At 43.5% G+C, this 23748-nt stretch overlaps 1 protein-coding gene across 11 annotated transcripts in view; it reads right to left on the reverse strand.

Annotated features, from left to right (window-relative positions):
- The window catches only part of asxl2 (ASXL transcriptional regulator 2), a 311793-nt gene that overhangs the window by 67910 nt on the left and 220135 nt on the right, over positions 1 to 23748 (reverse strand). For 9 of the 11 annotated variants that reach the window (XM_070885123.1, XM_070885132.1, XM_070885125.1 and 6 more), the window contains one exon: positions 2466 to 2584. In XM_070885123.1, the coding sequence (XP_070741224.1) occupies positions 2466 to 2584 (119 nt within the window). Of the gene's footprint in view, positions 1 to 2465; positions 2585 to 15751; positions 15930 to 20650; positions 20737 to 23748 lie in introns of those variants that run through there. The other 2 variants (XM_070885134.1, XM_070885133.1) reach the window with 2 other exon arrangements.

Here is a 23748-nt window from a genome sequence, read left to right on the forward strand (position 1 = left end):
AATTATTAAGAATACATGGGGGTAAGGCAAGCCACTTTCCAAAAGCAAACAGTGGGGAAAACAGCGCTCAGGTAATAAGAGTACTGCATATTCCAAAATATTGAAGCATGTAAAGGGGCAAAACACTGGGCCACTATAATGTGATAACACGCAAAATTTTATTTTAAGAATTCGTCAGTTAAGTAAGCTTGATGTGCTATTAGAATATTTGTCAGAGCAATAGCATCACCTGTCTAAATCCTTTTGAAAATCTGTTGCTGCGTCCTGTTTCTGGTGTTCTATTTCTTTGGCACCAATTGACTAGCTTTGATTAGAAATAACAGGGTTCTGAGCACGGAAACCTGCAGGACTATTATATCACGGTATAGATGCGGGAAGAATGTTCCCAATGTTGGGGAAGTCCAGAACCAGAGGACACAGTCTTAAGATAAGGGGTAGGCCATTTAGGACTAAGATGAAGAAAAACTTCTTCACGCAGAGAGTTGTTAACCTGTGGAATGCCCTGCCGCAGAGAGTTGTTGATGCCAGTTCATTGGATATATTCAAGAGGGAGTTAGATATGGCCCTTATGGCTAAAGGGATCAAGGGGTATGGAGAGAGAGCAGGAAAGGGCTACTGAGGTGAATGATCAGCCATGATCTTATTGAATGGCGGTGCAGGCTCGAAGGGCCGAATGGCCTACTCCTGCATCCATTTTCTATGTTTCTATCACGCCTCTCATGAGTATGGTTATCATTGTTTTGAGCAAACTTTCTATCTTTGGATTCTTCTCTTAATTCAACCAATCAGAATGCATGCTTTATGTAGGAAAAACTTCAATTGACTGCAACCGTCACATTTAAGAGAGACCAGAGCATTGCTTTTACCTCTAACATTAAAAAAAGTTTGTGAGTTGGACAATGGCTGGGTTGCACTGATTGAAAAGGCTGCAGCACCAGCAAGTTAGGAGCAGGTGGGACACTCGAGACGTTTTATAACAATAAAAGTCTCAATTAAAGCATTGATAAAACTCAAATTCCTTGAAAGATTCACTGGGAACCAAATTAAAGTACAAAGGGGCTGATATTTCTTCCGCTGGGCTCCCTCCCTAACTCTGGCGAATTCCCTCGGGAAATGGCGCAACGGGATCTCGAAAGTTTCCAGGAATTTCCTGGTCACCTTATAGGGACAGAACCTCTGCAAACCCTCAAAAGGCAACTAACGGTCAAGAGATCCTGTTCCAATGGAGGCTAGTATTTTGAATGAGTGGAGGTGTGCTGACATCCACAGTAGAAGATGTGGGCCTCATTGCTGAAATAAATAGGCTCCCTTGCTAAGGGGGTTGAGGGGACAATGGCTGGGTAAGAATCATGAAACCTTACCCCATATTTTCCCAGGGGATGTGGGCACTGGAGTATCTGGCTGACAAGGAGAAGCAGGCACCCATTGTATCCTTGAAATGCATCCATTGTAGCACTTGCACCTGCCATCCCATGAAGATTGTATCCTCGTAACCCCAAAAAGCCTGAGGGGTACGAAGACTTTTATTTAACTATAGGTGGCATTCTGGACTTTACATGCATGCTCACTGTGACATCCTCAGAATTAAATTGACACAATCCCACCATTACATAAAGAGTTTTGTGTTATTTTAATTCTACAATGGTCTTATTGACAACATATTAAAAACATGTGCTTGTTTGTGTTCTGTAACCATGGAGAAAATAACATCTTCAATCTTCTTTTCCGTTCAAGACTACTTCTTCCCTGGCTTGATGATGCAATTATGGGGTCCTGATTCAAAAGTGAGCCAAAAACACATCTAAATCATGTCATGAATGTTCAATTTAATGAGCAGAAATGCACTTGATGCCGCTGAACGGAAAAAAATGACACCACAGAACTGAATATAGAGAAATAAATTTTTAGCTGATTAATTTTTTTAAAAATCTGTTTTAGTTAAAAAGTTTATATTATTAAATCAAAAAACTGTGAGAAACAACTATTCTTGACCTAAGCTTTGTTCTAGCATACACCGTTGCTTTTCTGGAAACATCAGATCAGCATCAACGGCCTTTTGAAAAGTTCTAGCTAAATATGTAATTAATCTAAAATTACCCGAAGGGGTAACAATAATAAATGACACGCTTTGTTACATACCAGATTAATGCAAAAACAGACTGGAGATAAAACCCTGCTGCTAACAGAATTTGCTGAATAAAAGATGCATGACTTGTTTGTCCAGCTGAAGTGAATAGCATCCAATTGTTGCAATACAACCAGCCCTTAAAGAGTTCGAACCAGAAAACTTTCCACTGATTAGCAAGAAGGGACTTTCTTCCAAGGTGTACAATTTTACAATTTACTAAAGTTTCTTCTGTGACATCTCCGTGTGCTTAAATATTGATTGTCTAAAATATTGAGGGGTTGTCTGTGGGATCATTGAAAAGACACAGAGGGCAGTTTGGAATGGTTGAGAGACTGACCTGTTTCAGGGCCTTCTTGCTGTGCTTCTGAGATGGAGATATAACCTTATTCTGTGGGATGGAGGGGGAGGGGCAGCTTGACTGAGGTGAAGCTGGTTGAGGCGATAACCTGGATGACACTTGGAAAAAGGAATGGAAAATTAATATATAAAAAAAAAATCTAATCCATTGTGTTAATAGACCACCATCAAATTTTCAACTTGACAATAGTTCCTATGAGTTACTGAGTGATAGCACATTAGTCATATTTTCCAGTAATAAATTCAATTATCTTGGAGTTATCACATCACTATTGTTAACCATTCAGGGCAGACATCATCAACTATGCATTGCATAGCCATCACAACACTACAATCAGCAGAAAATAATAATGAAACACAATTGCCCACCCAGTATGTAGTCGACAGATTCCAACACAATTCTTCAGTATGAATGACTTAGAGAAACTGACCTCACAGACAATGACTGTCAGAAAGCTGGGACAAAATGGAATCAAGTTAACTTTACATATTTTTAAAAATTAGGTATTTTCAGGTGATTTCGAATGATCAAATCTGAGAGTTAACTTTGCTTTCTTGCTTTTTGATAACACAAACACTGAAATTCGATGGATGCTTTCAAATCATACAATCATACTTGGTATTCATTATACTCTGTGTGGAGGATACTTTATCACCCTACAGTTCTTTCAGAACTATGATCTATTAGTCTGCACATTCTCATATTAGACATCATTATGATGGTGAACCTTTGGTTATGTGCCCATTTTCTTTCTGCCAGCTCCCCCATCTGCAGTCAATTCAACATTACACCAATCATTTTATTGTCTAAAAACAAAAGCAAGGCGCTGGTCCTGTTTGCACAGCGTAAGGGGATACTTCCTGACAAATCCAAGATTTTAAAAGCAATGTGAGGCATTATGAGGAAATGGAAGCATTTACATATGGCCCACAGGATTTTGTCCATGAAAAGTAAACAACTGACTTCCAACAGATATTTAAAGAAAGTAATTCTCAGGTTTTTAAAATGTGTTTGGGAAGAAAAACAATGGAAATGTAGATGACTTACAAAATCATCTGCACACACCCAGATCCCAAAATCACAAAGTTAAGTTATTTTCAAAGTACTGAAGTGCAACGACTAACAATCTCTAGTAGAATTAATGAGAGCGCTTCAGTTATTGGTTGGAACACCAGCCCATATGACCCAGGTAGGCTGAGCTCAACAAAGGGGGGGGGGGGGGGGGGGGGGGGAAATGAGATTCCACAGGAATTCATCTGGTCTCTGACCACAACTTTAGCAGAAGACTGGCAGAACCCGCTGTTTTTAGCCATTGGTCTCCCACCAAAGTTTTGGCAGGATGTTGCTGGAACCCACGTGGAATTTCAACCCCGTGCACTGACATGTGGGTCAGGTGGAAAAGTTATTATTTTTGACAGCGGATCAGGAACCCGCCGTCATCTCCCACACACCTTTCTCCCAAACACATCTGTTATCATGGAGCCAACTCAACTGGCAGCAGCGGGGGATTCAATTGAGATCATTATCATGTAGTTGACAGCCATTTAAGAGTTAATTTCCCCCTTTTTAAATTTCCCTGCGTGGTCACGGGATTCACACAGCTCGGGAAACACGTCTGTCAAACTGAGGCGTGAGCTTCGTGGCCATTGCTCCAGCTGATCACTTGACAGCATGGAAAACAAACCAAAATATTTCATGTTGATTACATCAGCTAACCGATTGATGGTGATTCTGTTCTACTTGAAAAGCTACTGGTAAATGTTAATTCAGAAATTCCTGAAGGGATGCAAGTGGTGCCTTGGATGGTGAGGGAAATACATTTTTTACTGGCCAATCTCGGCTGTTGCCTTCCAACTCAACAGTAATTGCAGTGAGTTGATCTGCACTATAAAAAATTACATGTACAATTTAAATAAATTTGTGTGTTGTTTCTGGTCAGGTTTTCTCAGAGTATACTGTGATTGTCCAGTTACACATTAAATCAAGTCATCAAGTGATACGATTTAATTCTCATCACTCATTCCACTGTTTCCATTTGCTTTCAGTCCCTGAATATAACTAAGTTAATTTTTCAGTCCGAGACTTCGGGGTGAATTTCTGCGGAGGTTCTACATAAGACCATAAGAAATAGGAGCAGGAGTAGGCCATACGGCCCCTCGAGCCTGCTCCGCCATTTAATATGATCGTGGCTGATCTGATCATGGACTCAGGTCCACTTCCCCATAACCCCTTATCGGTTAAGAAACTGTCTATCTCTGCTTACATTTATTCAATGACCTAGCTTCCACAGCTCTCTGAGGCAGCAAATTCCACAGATTTACAAACCTCAGAAGAAATTCCTCCTCACCTCAGTTTTAAATGGGCGGCCCCTTATTCTAAGATTATGCCCCCTAGTTCTAGTCTCAACCTATCAGTGGAAACATGCTCTCTGCATCCACCTTGTCAAGCCCCCTCATAATCTTATACTTTTCGCTAAGATCTCATTCTTCTGAATTCCAAATGAATAGAGGTCTAACCTACTCAACCTTTCCTCATAAGTCAACCCCCTCATCTCCGGAATCAACCTAGTGAACCGCCTCCAAGCAAGTATATCTATTCTCAAATATGGAAACCAAAAGTGTACGCAGTATTCCAGGTGTGGCCTCACCAATACCTGTATAATTGTAGGAAGACTTCCTTGGCTTTTATGCATTACAGCCATTACAGAAACATGGCTGAAAGAAGGACAGGTATGGCAGATCAATATTACAGGATTTTTAGACAAGATAGAGAGGGGGGTAATAAAGGTGGGGGGGGGGGGAAGGGGTTGAGGTACTGAATAAAGAAACTATTACAGCGGTGAGGAGGGATGATATGTTAGAGGGATCATTAAATGAAACCATATGGGTCGAATTGAAAAATAAAAAAGGGGCGATCACACTGCTGGGTGTGTATTATAGACCCCCAAAAAGTGGGAGGGAGTTAGAGGAGCAAATATGTAGGCAAACTGCTGTGGTCCAAAAACCATAGGGCAGTAATAGTAGGGGATTTTAACTATCCAAATATTGATTGGGACAAATTTAGTGTGAAGGGTATAGAGGGTGCAGAATTCTTGAAATGCATTCAAGAGAACTTTTTGAGTCAGTATGTAGCAAACCCAACACGAGAGAGGGCGGTCTTGAATTTAGTTTTGGGGAATGAAGCTGGGCAGGTTGAAGGGGTATTAGTGGGAGAGCACTTGGGTGCCAGTGACCATAATTCAGTCAGATTCAAGTTGGTTGTGGATAAGGACAAGGATAGGCCTGGAACAAAAGTTCTGAATTGGGGAAATGCTAATTTTGCTAAGTTAAGGAGTGATTTGGCCATAGTGGACTGGAAACAGCTACTTGTGGGTAAATCAGTGTCAGAACAGCGGGAGGCATTTAAGGAGGAGATCTGGAAGGCTCAGGCCAAACATGTGCCCTTAAAGAAAAAGGCTAGGAAAAATAATTCTAGAGCCCCCTGGATGTCTAGAGACTTACAGGGGAGGATTAAGAAAAAAAGAGCGCTTATGTCATATACCAACGGCTAAATACTATAGAACCTTGAGGAATATCGAAAGTTAAGAGGCAAAATTAAAAAGGATATTAGGAATGCTAAGAGCACGAGAAATTCTTGGCCAGTAAAATTAAGGAAAACCCTAAGATGTTCTATAACTATATTAAGAGTAAGAGGGTAACTAAAGAAAGGGTAGACCCTATTAGAGACCATGAGTGTAATCTTTGTGTGGAGGCGGAAGATGTTGGTAAGATTCTTAATGAATACTTTGCATCTGTTTTCACAAAGGAAATGGGCAATACAGATAATGCTGTCGAGGAGGAGGTGTGATATTCTGGATGAAATAAATATAGTGAGAGGAGAAGTATTAAGGGGTTTGAAAGTAGATAGGTCCCCAGGCCCGGATGAAATGCATCCCAGGCTGTTGTGCGAAGTAAAAGAGGAAATAGCAGAGATCTTGACCATCATTTTCCAGTCCTCTTTGGATCTGGGCATGGTGCCAGAGGATTGGAGGACTGCTAATGTAATACCCTTGTTTAAGAAGGGAGAAAGGAATCGGCCATGTAATTACAGGCCTGTCAGCCCAACCTCAGTGGTGGGAAAATTATTGGAAAAAATCATGAAAGACAGGATAAATTTACATTTGAAAAGACAAGAATTAATTTGGGACAGTCAGCACAGATTTGTTAAGAGAAGATCGTGTTTGACTAACCTGATTGAAATTTTTGAGGAGGTAACCAAGAGGGTCGATGAGGGTAATGCGTACGATGTAGTATAAATGGACTTTAGCAAAGCTTTTGATAAGGTCCTGCATGGTAGACTGGTCATGAAAGTTAAAACCCATGGGATCCAGGGCAAAGTGGCAAGTTGGATCCAAAATTGGCTTGGAGATAGCAAGCAAAGGGCAATGATTGATGGATGTTTTTGGGACTGGAAGGATGTTTCCAGTAGGGTTCTGCAGGGCTTAGTACTTGGACCCTTGCTTTTCGTGGTATATATCAATGATTTAGATTTGAATCTAGGGAGTATGATTAAGAAGTTTGCAGATGACACTAAAATTGGCTGTGTGATTGATAATGAAGAGGAAAGTCATCGGCTGCAAGAGGATATCAATCTGCTAGTCAGGTAGGCAGAGCAGTGGCAAATGGAATTTAATTCAGAGAAGTGTGAGCTGATGCACTTTGGGAGGGCTAATAAGGAAAGGGATCAAGGGGTATGGCGAGAAAGCAGGAATGGGGTACTGAAGTTGAATGTTCAGCCATGAACTCATTGAATGGCGGTGCAGGCTAGAAGGGCCGAATGGCCTACTCCTGCACCTATTTTCTATGTTTCTATGTTTCTATTAAGTGGTAGCCCACTTAATAGTGTGGATGACCTTGGAGTGTTTGTCCACAGGTCTCTGAAAGTAGCAGGCCAGGTGGATAAGGTGGTTAAGAAGGCATACGGAATGCTTGCCTTTATTGGCCGAGGCATAAAATATAAGAGCAGGGAGATTATGCTTAAATTATATACTTTGGTTAGGCCACAGCTGGAGTACTGCGTGCAGTTTTGGTCGCCGTATTAGAGGAAAGACATGATTGTACTAGAGAGGATGCAGAGGAGATTTACTAGGATGCTGCCTGGAATGGAGAATCTTAGTTATGAGGACAGATTGGATAGGCTGGGTTTGTTCTAATTGCAACAGAGGTTGCGAGGAGACCTCATTGAGGTGTACAAAATATTGAGGGACCTGGACATAGTGGATAGTAAGGGCCTATTTCCATTGGTGAAAGGGTCTATTATGAGAGGGAATAGTTTTAAGGTGGTTGGTGGAAGGTTTAGAGGGGATTTGAGGGGGGCTTCTTTACGCAGAGGGTTGTGGGAATCTGGAACCCGCTGCCTGGAAGAGTGGTGGATGCAGAAACCCTCAGCACTTTTAAGAGATGGGTGGATGGGCATTTAAAGTGCCGTAACCTGCAGAGTTACGGACCCAGAGCTGGTAATTGGGATTAGACTAGATTTTTGTTGGACGGCGCAAATATAATGGTAAGTACTGCAGGGAATAGAATACGGCCAGGGTGATCTCTTGGACTAGTTTCGATCACCTGGATGGATCGGAGAGCAATTTTCCCAGATTTTTTCTCCCTAAATTGGCCTGGGTTTTTAATCTGGTTTTTGCCTCTCCCAAGCGATCACATGGCTCTGGTTGGGGTGGAGTGTAGAATGTTTCAGTATAAGGGGTGTCGCAGTTGTGTGAGGCGGACTGATTGGGCTGGGTGCTCTTTGCCTTTCTGTCATTGTTCATAGGTTTATATGTAACCTTTAGGGCTGCTGACCAAGGGCTGTGCGGCTCTTTGTCGGCCTGCGTGGACTCGATGGACCGAAATGGCCTCCTTCTGCGCTGTAAATTTCCATGTTTCTATACTCTATCCCCTTTGCAAAAAAGACCAAGATTCCATTGGCTTTCCAAATCACTTGCTGTACCTGCATACGACCCTTTTGCGTTTCATGCACCAGGACCCCCAGATCCCACTGTACTACAGCACTTTGCAATTTTTCTCCATTTAAATAATAACTTGCTCTTTGATTTTTTCTGCCAATGTGCATAACCTCACACTTTCCAACGTTATACTCCATCTGCCAAATTTTTGCCCACTCACTTAGCCTATATCCTTTTGCAGATTTTTTGTGTCCTCCTCACACATTGCTTTTCCTTCTATCTTTGTATTGTCAGCAAACTTGGCTACATTACACTCGGTCCCTTCTTCCAAGTCATTAATATAGACTGTAAATAGTTGGGGTCCCAGCACTGATCCCTGCGGCAACCTACTAGTTACTGATTGCCAATCCGAGAATGAACCATTTATCCCGACTCTCTGTTTTCTGTTAGTTAGCCAATCCTCTATCCATGCTAATATATTACCCCCAACCCCGTGAACTTTTATTTTGTGCAGTAACCTTTTATGTGACACCTTGTCAAATACCTTCTGGAAGTCCAAATACACCACATCCACTGGTTCCCCTTCATCTACCTTGTTCGTTAAATCCTCAAAGAATTCCAGCAAATTTGTCAAACATGACTTCCCCTTCATAAATCCATGTTGACTCTGCCTGACTGAATTATGTTTTTCCAAATGTCCTGCTACTGTTTCTTTAATAATGGACTCCAACATTTTTCCAACGACAGATGTTAGGCTAACTGGTCTATAGTTTCCTGCTTTTTGTCTGCCTCCTTTTTTAAATAGGGGCGTTACATTTGCAGTTTTCCAATCTGCTTGGACCATCCCAGAATCCAGGGAATTTTGGTAAATTACACTCACTTGTCCATTGTTAACTTCAACAGAGGAGTTGCAGAGATCCCAGAAACACATTGTAAGCACAACTTACACTTTGTCAGGGTTTCCGTATCTCTTCTGCTGAACATGAAGTTAAGATTGTAAGTCCACTCCTTTACATTTAAAATCTGCTTCATTTTATACATTACATATACACATCTTTTATTTGTACCAGTTACTGAGACAAAATTCTATAAATTTGTATCTAAAGCACCAATAACTTCCCATAAGTAAGTATTAAGAGTAGGAGTTGGCCATTCAACCCCTCGCGCCTGCTCCGCCATGCAATGAGGACATAGACAGGCTAAGTGAGTGGGCAAAAATTTGGCAGATGGAGTATAATGTTGGAAAGTGTGAGGTCATGCACTTTGGCGGAAAAAATAGAAGAGCAAGTTATTATTTAAATCGAGAAAGATTGCCCAAGTGCCGCAGTACACCGAGACCTGGGGGTACTTGTGCATGAAACGCAAAAGGATAATATGCAGGTACAGCAAGTGGTCAGGAAGGCCAATGGTATCAGCAATATAAGGTATTGGTGAGGCCACACCTGGAATACTGCGTGTAGTTTTGGTTTCCATATTTACGAAAGGATATACTTGCGTTAGAGGCAGTGCAGAGAAGGTTCACTAGGTTGGTTCCGGGGATGAGGGGGTTGACTTATGAGGAAAGATTGAGTAGGTTGAGCCTCGACTCATTGGAATTCAGAAGAATGAGAAGTGATCGTATCGAAACGTAGAAGATTATGAGGGGGCTTGACAAGGTGGATGCAGAGAGGATGTTTCGACTGATGGGGAGACTAGAACTAGCGGGCATGATCTTAGAATAAGGGGCTACCCAGTTAAAACAAAGAGGAGAAATTTCTTCTCTGAGGGTTGTAAATCTGTGGAATTTGCCGCCTCAGAGAGCAGTGGAAGCTGGGACATTGAATATAGTTAAGACTGAAATAGACAGTTTCTTAAACGCTAAGGAGCTAAGGGGTTATGAGAAGTGGGTGGGGAAGTGGAGCTGAGTCCATGATCAGATCAGCCATGATCTTACTGAATGGCGGAGCAGGCTTGAGGGGCCGTATAGTCTACTCCTGTTCCTATTTCTTATGTTCTTATGGCTAGTCTCAACTCCACTTTCCTGCATTATCCCCATATCCCTTGATTCCCTTAATATCCAGAATTAATTTACTTCCCAATTGATGTACTTTTAAAATTATGTTCTTGGATCATATTTGTAGATGGCATCATATTACTTAATGATAATATTATTTAAGTATTTCTTTGTCACTCAGATATAACTTTTGTTATATTATTGTAAAGATTCAACACCCATTATTTTAGATTACACTAAAAATTTAATGAGGTTAGGGTTCCTTTAAGGATCCCGGCTTAAAATGCGCCATGAATGACATCACCAGGCACGCTCCATCGAATTGGACCGGGTAACGCGCTGGGCTGGCTTAATAAGCCCCATTCCGGCAAGTTCATTTTCTGAAGCGGGATGGAGCCAGCAGCGAGGGCGTGACCCACCACGGACACCGTCCGTACAGCTAGGTATAATTCAGACCTATGTTTACTTCAAGATTAGCATGACTTCTCAGCTGGATATTGCTTTATACCAGTCATTAACTTTCACCTCATATAGATTTGTGCCACCTAACATTGTTAAGATTATAAAGTTTATGCAGGCTGGGCATTTTTAGTTTAATAATGATTTTCCTGGGGACATAAAACAGTCTTACGTAACTGGCTTTGTAGATGTCATAAAAATAAATCAGCGGAACTACTGAAGCGCTTTTTAAAATATATTTGTTCATTCTCCAACTTTACCTTCACTTTTCTTACCTTGCCTCTAATCTCCCTACAGCAGCGATCCACACAGGATAAAACTTCATTGGGTGGGTAACCCTCTGGCTCCTTCTTTAGGTTACCAGTCATTACGTGACTGGATGGACAAGTAAATATCATTTAGTTATTCGACCATGGGCTGAGTGCAATCCTATCCACACACACTCATGTTAAATAGGGTTCATTGGGTAGATATGAGGAAGAATCTTGGGACAATTTTCTCTTCTTCAGCCGAGGGATGCGGAGTCTAATTGCTGCATCCTCATCGCTGCCATGATTAAATTGGCAACATTTACAAGACTGAACCTGAGGCCTTCCTGCTCTGTAGTTTAGTACTAACCACAGTGCACATTAACATACTCTGCCATCTGAGTTATCATGTATTGCTTGATTTGTGAAATTAACTCTCAGCAGTGTGGGTCAGGATTGCATTCAAGATAGCGTGTCTTTAAATAGTAAAGTGTGGCTAAATTAGGTCACTTACTTTTCCAATTTGATTGTATAAATTCTGTTCTCTCATTAAACATAAAAACATTTTTAAAGAGCTTGACAGGGTTAATGCTGAGAAGATGTTTCCCCTGGCTGGGGAATCTAGAACACGGGGTCCCAGTCTCAAAATAAAGGGTTGGCCATTTAGGACTGAGATGAGGAGAAATTTCTTCACTCAAAGGGTTTTGAATCTTTGGAATTCTCTACCCCAGAGTGCTGTGGATGCTCCATCGTTGAGTATATTAAACACCGAGGTCGATTCATTTTTGGGAACGAAGGGAATTAAAGGATAGGGGGATAGTGCGGGAAGATGGAATTGAGGTAGAAGATCAACCATGATCATGTTGAATGGTGGAACAGGTTCGAAGGGCCAAATGGCCTACTGCAGCACTTATTTCTTATGTTCTTAAATCAGTTTCAAATTTTTCGTGCACTGTACCATAACGTGGCCAAAAGCTACTAGTCAGAAAAAACTGGGAGCCATTACATGAATGTGTATCATATCTAGTTATTTTCTGCTCCAATTCACCGTTCCTTTCCGAAAGGTGCTGACTCTTGATTGTGTTATGTTAGCACATGACCGACACGCTGTGCCTCACCCAGTTATGCCTGTGTGGTCTTTAGTCTTGAAGTATTGGTAGGCTATTCAATCATGGAAGAGATCATGATATATCAAAAGAAGCAAAATTAGGGGATCATCTAGGCAATAGTGATCATAATATAATACGCTTTACGATAATAATTGAGAAGGACGCAAGTATGACAAAAATATTAAATAATTACTTTGCTTCAGTTTTTACCAGGGAGACAGATCAGGTGGACATGACAGCAGAAGATGAGATTAGAAATGATTTAAAAAAGGAGAAATATTAATTAAACCATTGAAACTCAAAGAAGATAAAACCCCATGTCCGGATGGATTGCAACCACGCCTTTTAAAAGAATCTAGGTCAGAGATAACAGGAGCACTATTACACATATTTAATAATTCGTTAGAAAAAGGTGTAGTTAAAGTGGACTGGTGGAAAGCTAACATTATATCTATATTTAAGAAGGGAGATAGAACATGTTCAGGGAACTATAGACCAATCAGCTTAGCAATTAGGGTTGTTGAAATAAAATAATGGAGAAAATAGAAAACATCTAGAATCCAAAAACAATAATAATAAATAGTTAGCAAGGATTTCAAAAGGGAAAATCTTGCTTGACCAACCTCACTGAATTCTCTGAAGAGGTAACAGAGAGAGAGTAAACCAGGGCAATGTAATTTATCTAGATTCCCCAAAAGGCCTTTAATAAGGTGCCACATAATAGTTTCATGAATAAGGTCAAAGCATGCGGAGTCAGAGGACTAGTAGCAGATAGGACAGCTAGCTGGCTTCAATATAGAAAGCAGAGAGTAGGGATAAAGGGTAACTATTCAGAGTGGCAGAAGGTAGAAAGTGGGGTCCCACCAGGATCAGTGCTGGAACCACTGTTGTTCACAATTTATATTAACATTTTAGATTCAAAATCAAAAATACTATTTCTAAATTTGCCGATGACACCAAATTGCGAGGGATAGTCAATACTGAGGAGGACTAACAAATTACAAGACATTAATACATTTTCAGAATGGGCATATAATTTGCAAATGAATTTCAACATAGATGAGTCTGAGGTATTACATTTTGGTAAGGAAAAATAAGATCACATATTACTTGGAAAATAGAATCTAAATGAAATAGAGGAGCAAAGGGATCTCAGAGTACAAATACACAGATCACTAAACGCAGCAACACAGGTCATGAAGGCCATAACAAAAGCAAACCAAGCACTTTCTGGAGGAATAGAATTGAAAAGTAGAGAAGTTATGCTAAACATATATCAAACTGCTTGCTAGATTATAAAAAGGATTTAGAGGCACCGGAGAGGGTGCAAAAAAGATTTACAAGGATGGTACCAGAAATGCAAGATTATAGCTGTTACAATCATAACTGTGAGACCAAGTATTGTGTGTAATGAGCAAGTGTGACCTTAGCTCCTTTATTAAGGTTCCAGAGTGCAGGTACCTCGTGGGTGGCCTGCTTATATACTGTGCTCCCAAGGGATGCTGGGATCCCTTGGGACTCCAACAGGTGGGCCCTCTGGTGATCAGGTGTAATGCAAGTTACAAAGGGTTAAATTCATAACATCACTCCCCCGTGAAGTCAACAGTACACTTATTTACAAGGTGAGACGATCTGGGGCTTTGTGCTCCCTTGTCGATCGTCTTGGTACAAATGCTGATGTGGGTAGGTTGGTCAGTTCTTCACTGGGCTGTTGGGCAGTCGGCCTTGCTGGGCTGCTGGGGATGATGAGTTCGGTTTCGTGGTCAACTATGATGTCAGTTGCCACTTGTGTGTATTGGAAGGTCAAAGTTGGTGGTGTCTTCTTCGGGTTGTTCGTAGCTGTTGGTGAACAGCAATTTGATTTGGTCCAAATGTTTTCTATGCGTTTGTCCATTGGTCAGTTTGACCTGAAACACCCTACTCCCCTCTTTGGCTGTGACTGTGCCAGCGAGCCGTTTGGGACCATGTCCATAATTGAGCACAAACACAGGATCATTGATCTCAATATCGCGTGACAAATTTGCGCGGTCATGATACATACTTTGTTGATGCCGCTTGCCCTCCACGTGATAATGGAGATCACGGTGGACAAGAGAGAGCCTTGTTTTAAGCGCCCCTTTCACGAGCAGTTCAACTGGGGGAATCTCGGTGAGTAAGCGGGGTCTGGTGCAGTAGCTGAGCAGCACACAGGACAGCCTTCCGACACACGTTTCAAGCTTTGCTTGATGGTCTGAGCTGCCCGTTCTGCCTGGCCATTAGATGCAGGCTTGAATGGGGCAGATGTGACATGTTTGATCCCGTTGCAGGTTATGAATTCCTTGAATTCAGCACTGGTGAAGCACGGCCCATTGTCGCTGACTTTGACATCAGGCAAGCCTTGCGTGGCAAACATGGCGCGTAGGCTTTCAATGGTGGCCATGGACGTGCTAACAGATATTATCGCACATTCAATCCATTTTGAGTAAGCGTCCACGACAACCAAAAACATTTTGCCTAAGAATGGGCCCGCATAGTCTACATGGATCCTCGACCATGTTTTTCATGGCCACGACCAAAAACTTAGTGGTGCCTCTCTGGGTGCATTGCTCAACTGAGATCAAGTGTTGCACTGGCGCACGCATGACTCTAAATCTGAGTCGATGCCAGGCCACCATACGTGAGATTTGGCTATGACTTTCATCATTACGATGCCTGGGTGGGTGTTGTGCAGTTCGCAAATAAATGTCTCTGCCTTTCTTGGGCAAGACCATGCGATTGCCCCACAAAAGACAGTCTGCCTGCAGGGACAACTCGTCTTTGCGCCTGTGGAACGGCTTAATCGCTTCCTGCATCTCCACTAGGACACTGGACCAGCTCCCATGGAGGACACAGTTTTTTTTACCAAGGACAGTAAAGGATCCTGGCTGGTCTAGCTCCTGATCTGGCAGGCCGTAACAGGGACTTCTCATTCTGAAATGCCTCCAGAGCAAGTCCGCTGGCTGTGCCATTTCCACCCCGGTGGTGGGCAATGGTAGCCGACTGAGAGCATCTGCGCAGTTCTCTGTGCCTGGTCTGTGGCGGATTACATAGTTGGATGCGGGCAGAGGCATTGATCTTAATCCCTTTGCTCTCAGAGAACAGCGATATGAGCAGCTTGTGGTCAGTTTAAAGCTTGAACTTGAGGCCAAATAAGTACAGGTGCATTTTTTTTACCCCGTAAATGCATGCCAGAGCCTCTTTTTCAACCATGCTGTAGGCCCCATCGGCCTTGGACAAACTCCTGGATGCATACGCAACCAGTTGCAAAATCCCCGAATCATTAGCCTGTTGTAATACACACCCGACCCCGTATGACGACGCACCGCAAGCTAACTCTAATCGTTTACATGGATTATACAGGACAAGCAGTTTGTTAGAACACAATAAATTTCTGGCTTTCTTAAAGGCAGCCTCTTATGAATTCCCCCATACCCTGTCGTCTCCCTTGCGCAGTAGCGCATGTAGGGGTTCTAGCAGGGTGCTTAACCCAGGTAGGAAATTACCTAAATAGTTAAGGAGTCCCAGGAACGACCGCAGCTCCATCATGTTCTGTGGTCGCGGCGCGTTTTTGATGGCCTCCGTCTTGGCGTCACTGGGTCTGATATCGTCTACTGCGATTCTCCTTCCTAAGAATTCGATGTCCTGTGCCAGGAAAACATACTTAGAGCGTTTCAACCTGAGCCCCACACGATCCAACTGACTAAGAACCTCCTCCAGATTCTTTAAGTGCTCCACGGTGTCCCGACCTGTAGCCAATATGTCGCCCTGGAAGACCACTGTACAAGGAACCGACTTTAGCAGGCTCTCCATGTTCCGCTGGAAGATCGCCACAGCCGACCGAATCCCGAACGGGCACCGTGGATAAACAGACCATTGTGTGTGTTGATGCAGGTGAGGCCTTTCGAAGACTCTTCCAGCTCCTGCATCATGTTGGCTGTGGTCAGGTCCAGCTTAGTGAATGTCTTCCCCCCAGCCAGGGTCGCAAATAGGTCGGCTGCCTTGGGTAGCGGGTACTGGTCCTGCAACGAAAAATGGTTAATCATTACTTTATAGTCCCCGCAAATTCTAACCGTACCATCCTCCTTGAGTACCGGGACAATCGGACTGGTCCGGTCGCTGAATTCCACCGGCGTGATGATGCCTTTACATTGCAGCCTGTACAGCTCAATTTCCACATTCTCACGCATCATGTACAGTACAGCCCGAGCCTTGTGGTGGATGGGTCGCGTACCGGGAATCAAATGGATCTGCACTTTCGCCCCCGAGTGGCTCGAATAACGATGGGAACTTGCTTAGAACCTGGGTACATGAGGCATTGTCGACGGACAAAAGCGCTCGGATGTTGTCCCAGTTCTAGCGGATTTTCCCCAGCCAGCTTCTGCCAAACAACATGGGGCCATCCCCGGCACAATCCACAGCGGGAGTTCGTATATTGCTCCATCATAGGAGACTTTGACTTCTGCCAATTACAGGGATTAGTTCCTTGGTGTAAGTCCTTAGTTTAGTGTGAATGGGGCAGAGCTTGGGCCTGTGTGCCTTCTTTCCCCAAAGCCTTTCGAAGGCCTTTTTACTCATGATGGACTGACTTGCCCCCGTGTCCAGCTCCATAGATACTGGAATGCCGTTCAGTTCAACTTTCAACATTATTGGTGGGCATTTCGTCATGAATGTGTGTACCTCGTACACTTCTGCCTCCTCCGTATGAGTTTCCAACTCAGTCTGATCCACTGTGGATCGATCTTCCTCTGCAACGTGGTGGTTTACAGGGTTTGCAGCTCGCCTGCACATTCATTGGAGGTGTCCCATTGTTCTGCAATCATTGCTCGCATAGTGCTTAAAGCGGCATTGATAGGGCCGATGATCACCTTCACAGCGCAAACAGGGTGTTAACTGCCTCGCATTAACAGATGATGGCGGTTGGGCCACAGCAGCCGGCGTGTATGTTCTTCCATGAACATTTCTGCTCAAAACCGACGTTACTTTATGCACAGTACTGGCCGAAACTTCTTTCTTCTGCGAAATCTGTTTGGTGGATATAAATGCCTGGGCTATCGTTATGGCTTTACTCAGATTCGGAGTTTCTACAGTCAACAGTTTGCAAAGGATTCTCACATGTCTGATGCCCAGTAGAAAAAGTCTCTGAACATATGTTCTAGGAATCCCTCAAACTCACAATGTCATGCAAGGCGCCTTAGTTCAGCGACGTAGCTCGCCACTTCCTGGCCCTCCGATCATTGACACATGTAGAACCGATATCTCGCCATCAAAACGCTTTCCTTAGGATTTAGGTGCTGCCGGACCAGTGTACACAATTCTTCGTCAGATTTCTCTGTTGGTTTTGCCGGGGCCAGGAGATTCTTCATTAGGCCATAGGTTGTTGCCCCACAGACAGTTAGGAGGATCGCTCTTCATTTGGTGGTGTTCTCGTCCCCTTCCAGCTCGTTGGCCACAAAGTATTGGTCAAGTCTCTCCACGAAGGCCTTCCAATCGTCCCCTTCTGAGAACTTTTCCAGGATGCCGACTGTTCTTTGCATTTTCACGCGGTTGTTAGTTACCTCGTCGCCAATTGTTACTCTCATAATAAACGGTGAGACTGAGTACTGTGTGTAATGAGCAAATGTGACCTTAGCTCCTTTATTAAGGTTCCAGAGTGCAGGTACCTCGTGGGTGGCCTGCTGATATACTGTGCTCCCAAGGGATGCTGGGATCCCTTGGGACTCCAAGAGGTGGGCCCTCTGGTGGTCAGGTGTAATGCAAGTTACAAAGGATTAAATACATAACAATAGCCATCAAGAAATGATGGACAGACTGGGTCTCTTTTCTCTCAAAAGGAAAAGGCTGAGGATTGATCTTATAGCGGTCCTTAAAATTATGAAAGGTTTTGATAGAGTGTGTTTCCACATTTGGGGAAGAGCAAAACTAGAGGTCAGTAATCAAATAGGAGATTCAGAAGGAACTTCTTTATCTAGAGAATGGAGAGAATTGGAACTATACTATTGCCCCTCAATGAGGGGGAGGAAGAGTATAAATGCATATGAGGGAGAAAGGAAGAGAGGGTTATGCTGATCGTTAGATGAGGAAAGACAGGAGGCGGCTCGAGTGGAGCATAAAAGCCAGCATGGACTGGTTGGGCCGAATGCTGTATATCCTATGTAATTCTTTGCAATAAATGGAACCCAATCTTGTTGCAATTGACAATCATGTATGCAAATTTCCCAGAAAGAGGTCACTGGATAACAGCCAGGAGCAGATATCCTGGATGATTTTTCATTTCTCTAACTTAAATATGCGGAGGCCAATAACAGTGCCTCAAATGCTTCCGTGGCAGAGATCAGTTTGTTCAACACAAACAGGAAATCAAACCTGGGATCTTCTGGTCTGTGCAGTTCAAATACATGCCAGATGGTGTCTTTAGCTGGCAGATCACAGAAGGAACACAACAATTTCAACTTAAAAAAAAAAATACTGCAAGTAACGATGTGCCTGGTTTCATCCTTAATCCAAATTCAATTTCATATAATACAGCCCCAAAGAGATCCCCTACTGTCACAATAAAATGATTATCCATCTCTTTGGAAAAAAACAGAAAATTTACTCCTGGAAGTTAGAGTGCAGGCAAGACAGTGACATTGTGGCCTGGAGTTGCCACATGATTTCCACCCAGATATCAGTGTGATCTTGACAGATTCAAATTAAATAGCACTAAAGATAGTGGAATTTTAAATATCAGTGAGTTGTGCCCATAACTACTTTACACCTGAGTAACCGCGATCTTTTATGCTGATTCAAAAGTCCATTCGCAACAAAGCAGTTCCTGCCCACAAAACTGGCCATGTCTATAGGTCGGAATGGCAAATTTCCACTGAATGCGTTCGCTTGTGGGTGTTCGCCAAATTGTACCCTGATTCCCAGGTGCGCAGACACCCGTGGTCACAGAGATCCAGCATTAATCACCTGTATCTACAGTTACCAGCAGTCAATTGAAGCCTGAGGTGTTTCTCTTGCTGCAGCAATTACTTTTAACTCAGTTCAAAATTAGTGTAAACTCAGTCAATTACTGCAGAGCAAGACACACCTTTGTGGCTCCAACTAAATTCTGGTCAGAGGTCTTATGTACCAAGGGCTAATCAAATCAAGTCAATTGAAGCCAATTAAACACCAAGACCAAAAGCATTAAATCAGCCAGTTGATGAGTGGCTTATTTCTCAGCAATCCCACTCCTCTTTGTGTTGCTGGAAAATAGCATTGCAAATTGATTATCAATTATGCTACTTGATTGCGCTGATTCGTGGAAGATTTTATGTGCGGGGCAATGCTAATGAGTTTGCACAGAAACTTGAGTGCAAGTTCACCTCGGCAAAACTGGCGTAATATCCAGCGCATTGAGTGCATTTTTCCAATTGCATTTCTAGCAGAAACTCCATGCCTGTGTACATAGCACATGTGAGAGTTTTCAGGGCCAGACAATGTACCAATTGTAAATACCAGGACTGTCATTGTATTTTGGTCAATTTGATACTTGAAATAATGTAGTCACAGTTTTGAGTAAATGGAGGAATGCAATACAAAATCTGTTGTACCGTTCTAAAGATTTTAAGAGATAAAGATTCGCAAATGTTTACATAGTTAATCAACTTTGGAATTTAGGCCAATAAAAGGGAAGTGGAATTCTTAAGGTGTCAAGTTCCTTTTATTGGGCAGTTGCTACCAATATCAAAGTAGTATCTTTTAGGTACTATGAACACAGAAGACACAGACTATTGTGGTTAAGTACAAGACCATGGCATGCCTGATTTCTTAAACTATTTACCTGTTTTAGGTAAGTCTGTGGATGGCACCAATTGTACTGTAACAGCATAGCAAAGGTGCCAGAGCAGAATGGTCTAAACCGGATTGGAGTTATTCTAAATGTAATGCCATCTAAACAAAAATTGACAAAAAGTTCACCCATGATGCTCGTACTGTGACATTTTAAAGCTGCAGTATTGGGCAGGTGCTACCAATATCAATAGGTACTACTGTGAACACAGAGGACACCAGACTATTACTTCTGCAATGATCTGGTCAAATTCAAGTCTATCACAAATTCAGATCAGGAACAATGTTGCATCATATAGTCATTAGATTTCAAAAGCAGACCTTAGAGATGACAGAAAAAAAATGCAGCTTTTAATCAGCCTTAGTGAAGCTCTACACACAAAAACTACTGCCGGATTTCTTTACGTGCCTGCAAAAAGACTCCAAAATTGAAGGGATTATATCAAACTTGAGTTTATGTTCCACCCACAAAACCAACCAAGTCAAATGAGATTCTGCCTCCTTAAAAACCTAAGTCACTTTAACAGACAGTAGTAGATCTTCTAAAATACACAATATTCCAACTAAATACAAGAGTTCCTTACCTTTGTACTGATCGAAGTAAAAGTTTTTATTCAACATTTTCTTTTTCTGACTTTATCTCTGAACGGTTGAAGCTGTACTGCTTATTTTTTGTCGTTTCCAACTCCTTAGCTCATTGGTTGAATAGCACAGTAATACAGTTTATGTCAGCAAAATAAAGTGTTTCTTTGAAAAAAAAGCGACATTTCCGCTTTCTGCAACTTTATTTCTGTACTTATAAGGAAGTGGTTGTTGATTTTTATCAGCAAGCTTCCTGTAGCAAGAAGTATATGAAACACATGATGTCACATTGCAAATGCTACAGGGCAGAATAAAATGATCATTTTGACACTTTGTGAAAGACTTTAATGTGCATTGGAGTCCATTGCTTTAAGAGTAAACAACATCTTTGAGGATTGTACCTTTCTACTGATATTGACTAATCCAAAAATCTGTATTTTGCTCTTGCTTTAAAATGACTTCAGCTTTTACCACTCCTCCCCCACACATATAAATGTTCAGTTGTCTGAATTTAGATTATCTTGTCTGACTGGGAGGGCTTTGATGACTTGGCCCATCTCCACAGCCATCATCAGAGTCACTTCTTGCACATCTGCTCGGAGGTAATGAGCCATTGCAGACTGCCAGTCTCTTCTCTGCTTTTTCTTCCCTTAAGCCCAACATCACTTTGAGGCTAATGATTTGCTATCTGTCAAAACCCAGGCATCAATATGGATAATTCGGATTCAAATTTGCATCTTCAGGTCTGCAAAGTATTAAATCACGGAGCTATCCTGACACTCAAATTATTTGCTCTCAAACTCAATAATCTGTAAACACAGATGAGAAGCGTTTAATTTAAAATGACTTCCTCTTGGCTGACAATTTATATGAATTTCGGCTCTACAGTATATTGCCAATACTAGTTGCACAAGTCTTGACAAACAATCCTCAGCCAGATTATTGAAGAGGAACTAGAGTGGAGGGGGAAGTACATTCAATGCCAAGTGTTCACTTCCTGTATCCTCCATTTAAAAACATTTTGCACTCACAGGTGTCAGTTCCTAGTAAATGTCTGCTGTGTACTCACCTCGGAAGTGTATCAGTGACATTGTCAACAGCAACTGGCATGTTCTTACATCTGTGCACACAACCCGTCTACAAAACCTCACATCCTGTTCTCATGTTTTCATCACACTTTTGTGTCAAGTTTTTCCATTAGAAATTCCTATGTCTACATTTATAATGGAAACTACCAATGTAAACTTCTTAGGTTGTAATTACACCCTCTGACCAGTTATAACACTGAAGTGTCTCCACTGGTGGGTATAATTAGTGACACAAGTTTACATAGGAAGTTAATGGCCCATAATTTGCTGTCAAAACAACAGTGAGGCTAATGGCTCACCACTGAAAAGCAATGAATGGCATGAAGTTGTTGTATTTGTGCGGTAAACATGAACTAAACTCGCCGCAGAAAGTCCATTTTAGTCTAAATACCCTTTTAACCACGTGATGTGTTAATTCTGCCAGTCAACCTCTTTGGCACTGAAAATTAACTATTACATGTTTAGCGTCTCATTCCTTCAGGTCTTAGTTGTTGTTGGAGATTTAAAAAATGTAGAATTACATTTTTAAAAGCTTTTCCTTTCTATCTCTTTCACTCTCGGGACCGAAATTGATCAAACACATGGTCCGCCCGTTTTTTCGGCGGTACGCCATTTTTTTACTGCCCAGTACCGCTGGAGCTGAGTGGGCGGGAATTTCGTCAAATTATTCTCAGCGGTAAGTCGAGCGGAGTGCAGCAGGCGGGAGCGGAGTGCAGCCGGCAATGTGCGGCGGAGAGGCCTTTTGACTCGGGAACCTTCAGCTCCCAAGTTGCGTGCACGCGCGTGCTGCTGTGAAGCCCCACCCTCCGAGAGACATCAATGAGAGGCAAGAGACTGCCGGCCTGGTAGCGCTGAGGCGGCCTGAGATCACTTGGGGGCGGGGGAAGAGATCTCTGTGGGGAGGGGGCGGGGAAAGAGATCTGTGGGGGGGGGGGAAGAAGAGATCTCCGTGGTGGTGGGGGGGGGGGGGGGAAGAGATCTCTGTTGGGGGGGGAAGAGAGATCTCTATGGGGGGGGGGAAGAGATCTCTGTGGGGGGGGGGGGAGATCTCTGTGGGGGGATCTCTGGGGGGGGAGATCTCTGTGGGGGGGGAGATCTCTGGGGGGGGAGATCTCTGGGGGGGGGAGATATCTCTGTGGGGGGAGAGATCTCTCTGTGGGGGGAGAGATCTCTCTGTGGGGGGAGAGATCTCTCTGTGGGGGGAGAGATCTCTCTGTGGGGGGGAGATCTCTCTGTGGGGGGGAGATCTCTCTGTGGGGGGGAGATCTCTCTGTGGGGGGGAGATCTCTCTGTGGGGGGGAGATCTCTCTGTGGGGGGGGAGATCTCTCTGTGGGGGGGAGATCTCTCTGTGGGGGGGAGATCTCTCTGTGGGGGGGAGATCTCTCTGTGGGGGGGAGATCTCTCTGTGGGGGGGAGATCTCTCTGTGGGGGGGAGAGATCTCTGTGGGGGGGAGATCTCTCTGTGGGGGGGAGATCTCTCTGTGGGGGGGAGATCTCTCTGTGGGGGGGAGATCTCTCTGTGGGGGGGAGATCTCTCTGTGGGGGGGGAGATCTCTCTGTGGGGGGGGGAGATCTCTCTGTGGGGGGGGGGAGATCTCTCTGTGGGGGGGGGAGATCTCTCTGTGGGGGGGGGAGATCTCTCTGTGGGGGGGGATCTCTCTGTGGGGGGGAGATCTCTCTGTGGGGGGGAGATCTCTCTGTGGGGGGGAGATCTCTCTGTGGGGGGGAGATCTCTCTGTGGGGGGGGGAGATCTCTCTGTGGGGGGGGAGATCTCTCTGTGGGGGGGGAGATCTCTCTGTGGGGGGGGAGATCTCTCTGTGGGGGGGGGAGATCTCTCTGTGGGGGGGAGATCTCTCTGTGGGGGGGGAGATCTATCTGTGGGGGGGGAGATCTCTCTGTGGGGGGGAGATCTCTCTGTGGGGGGGGAGATCTCTCTGTGGGGGGGGAGATCTCTCTGTGGGGGGGGAGATCTCTCTGTGGGGGGGGAGATCTCTCTGTGGGGGGGGGATC

This window comes from Pristiophorus japonicus, chromosome 7 (assembly GCF_044704955.1).
Source record: "Pristiophorus japonicus isolate sPriJap1 chromosome 7, sPriJap1.hap1, whole genome shotgun sequence".
Classification (NCBI taxonomy): Eukaryota; Metazoa; Chordata; class Chondrichthyes; family Pristiophoridae; genus Pristiophorus; species Pristiophorus japonicus.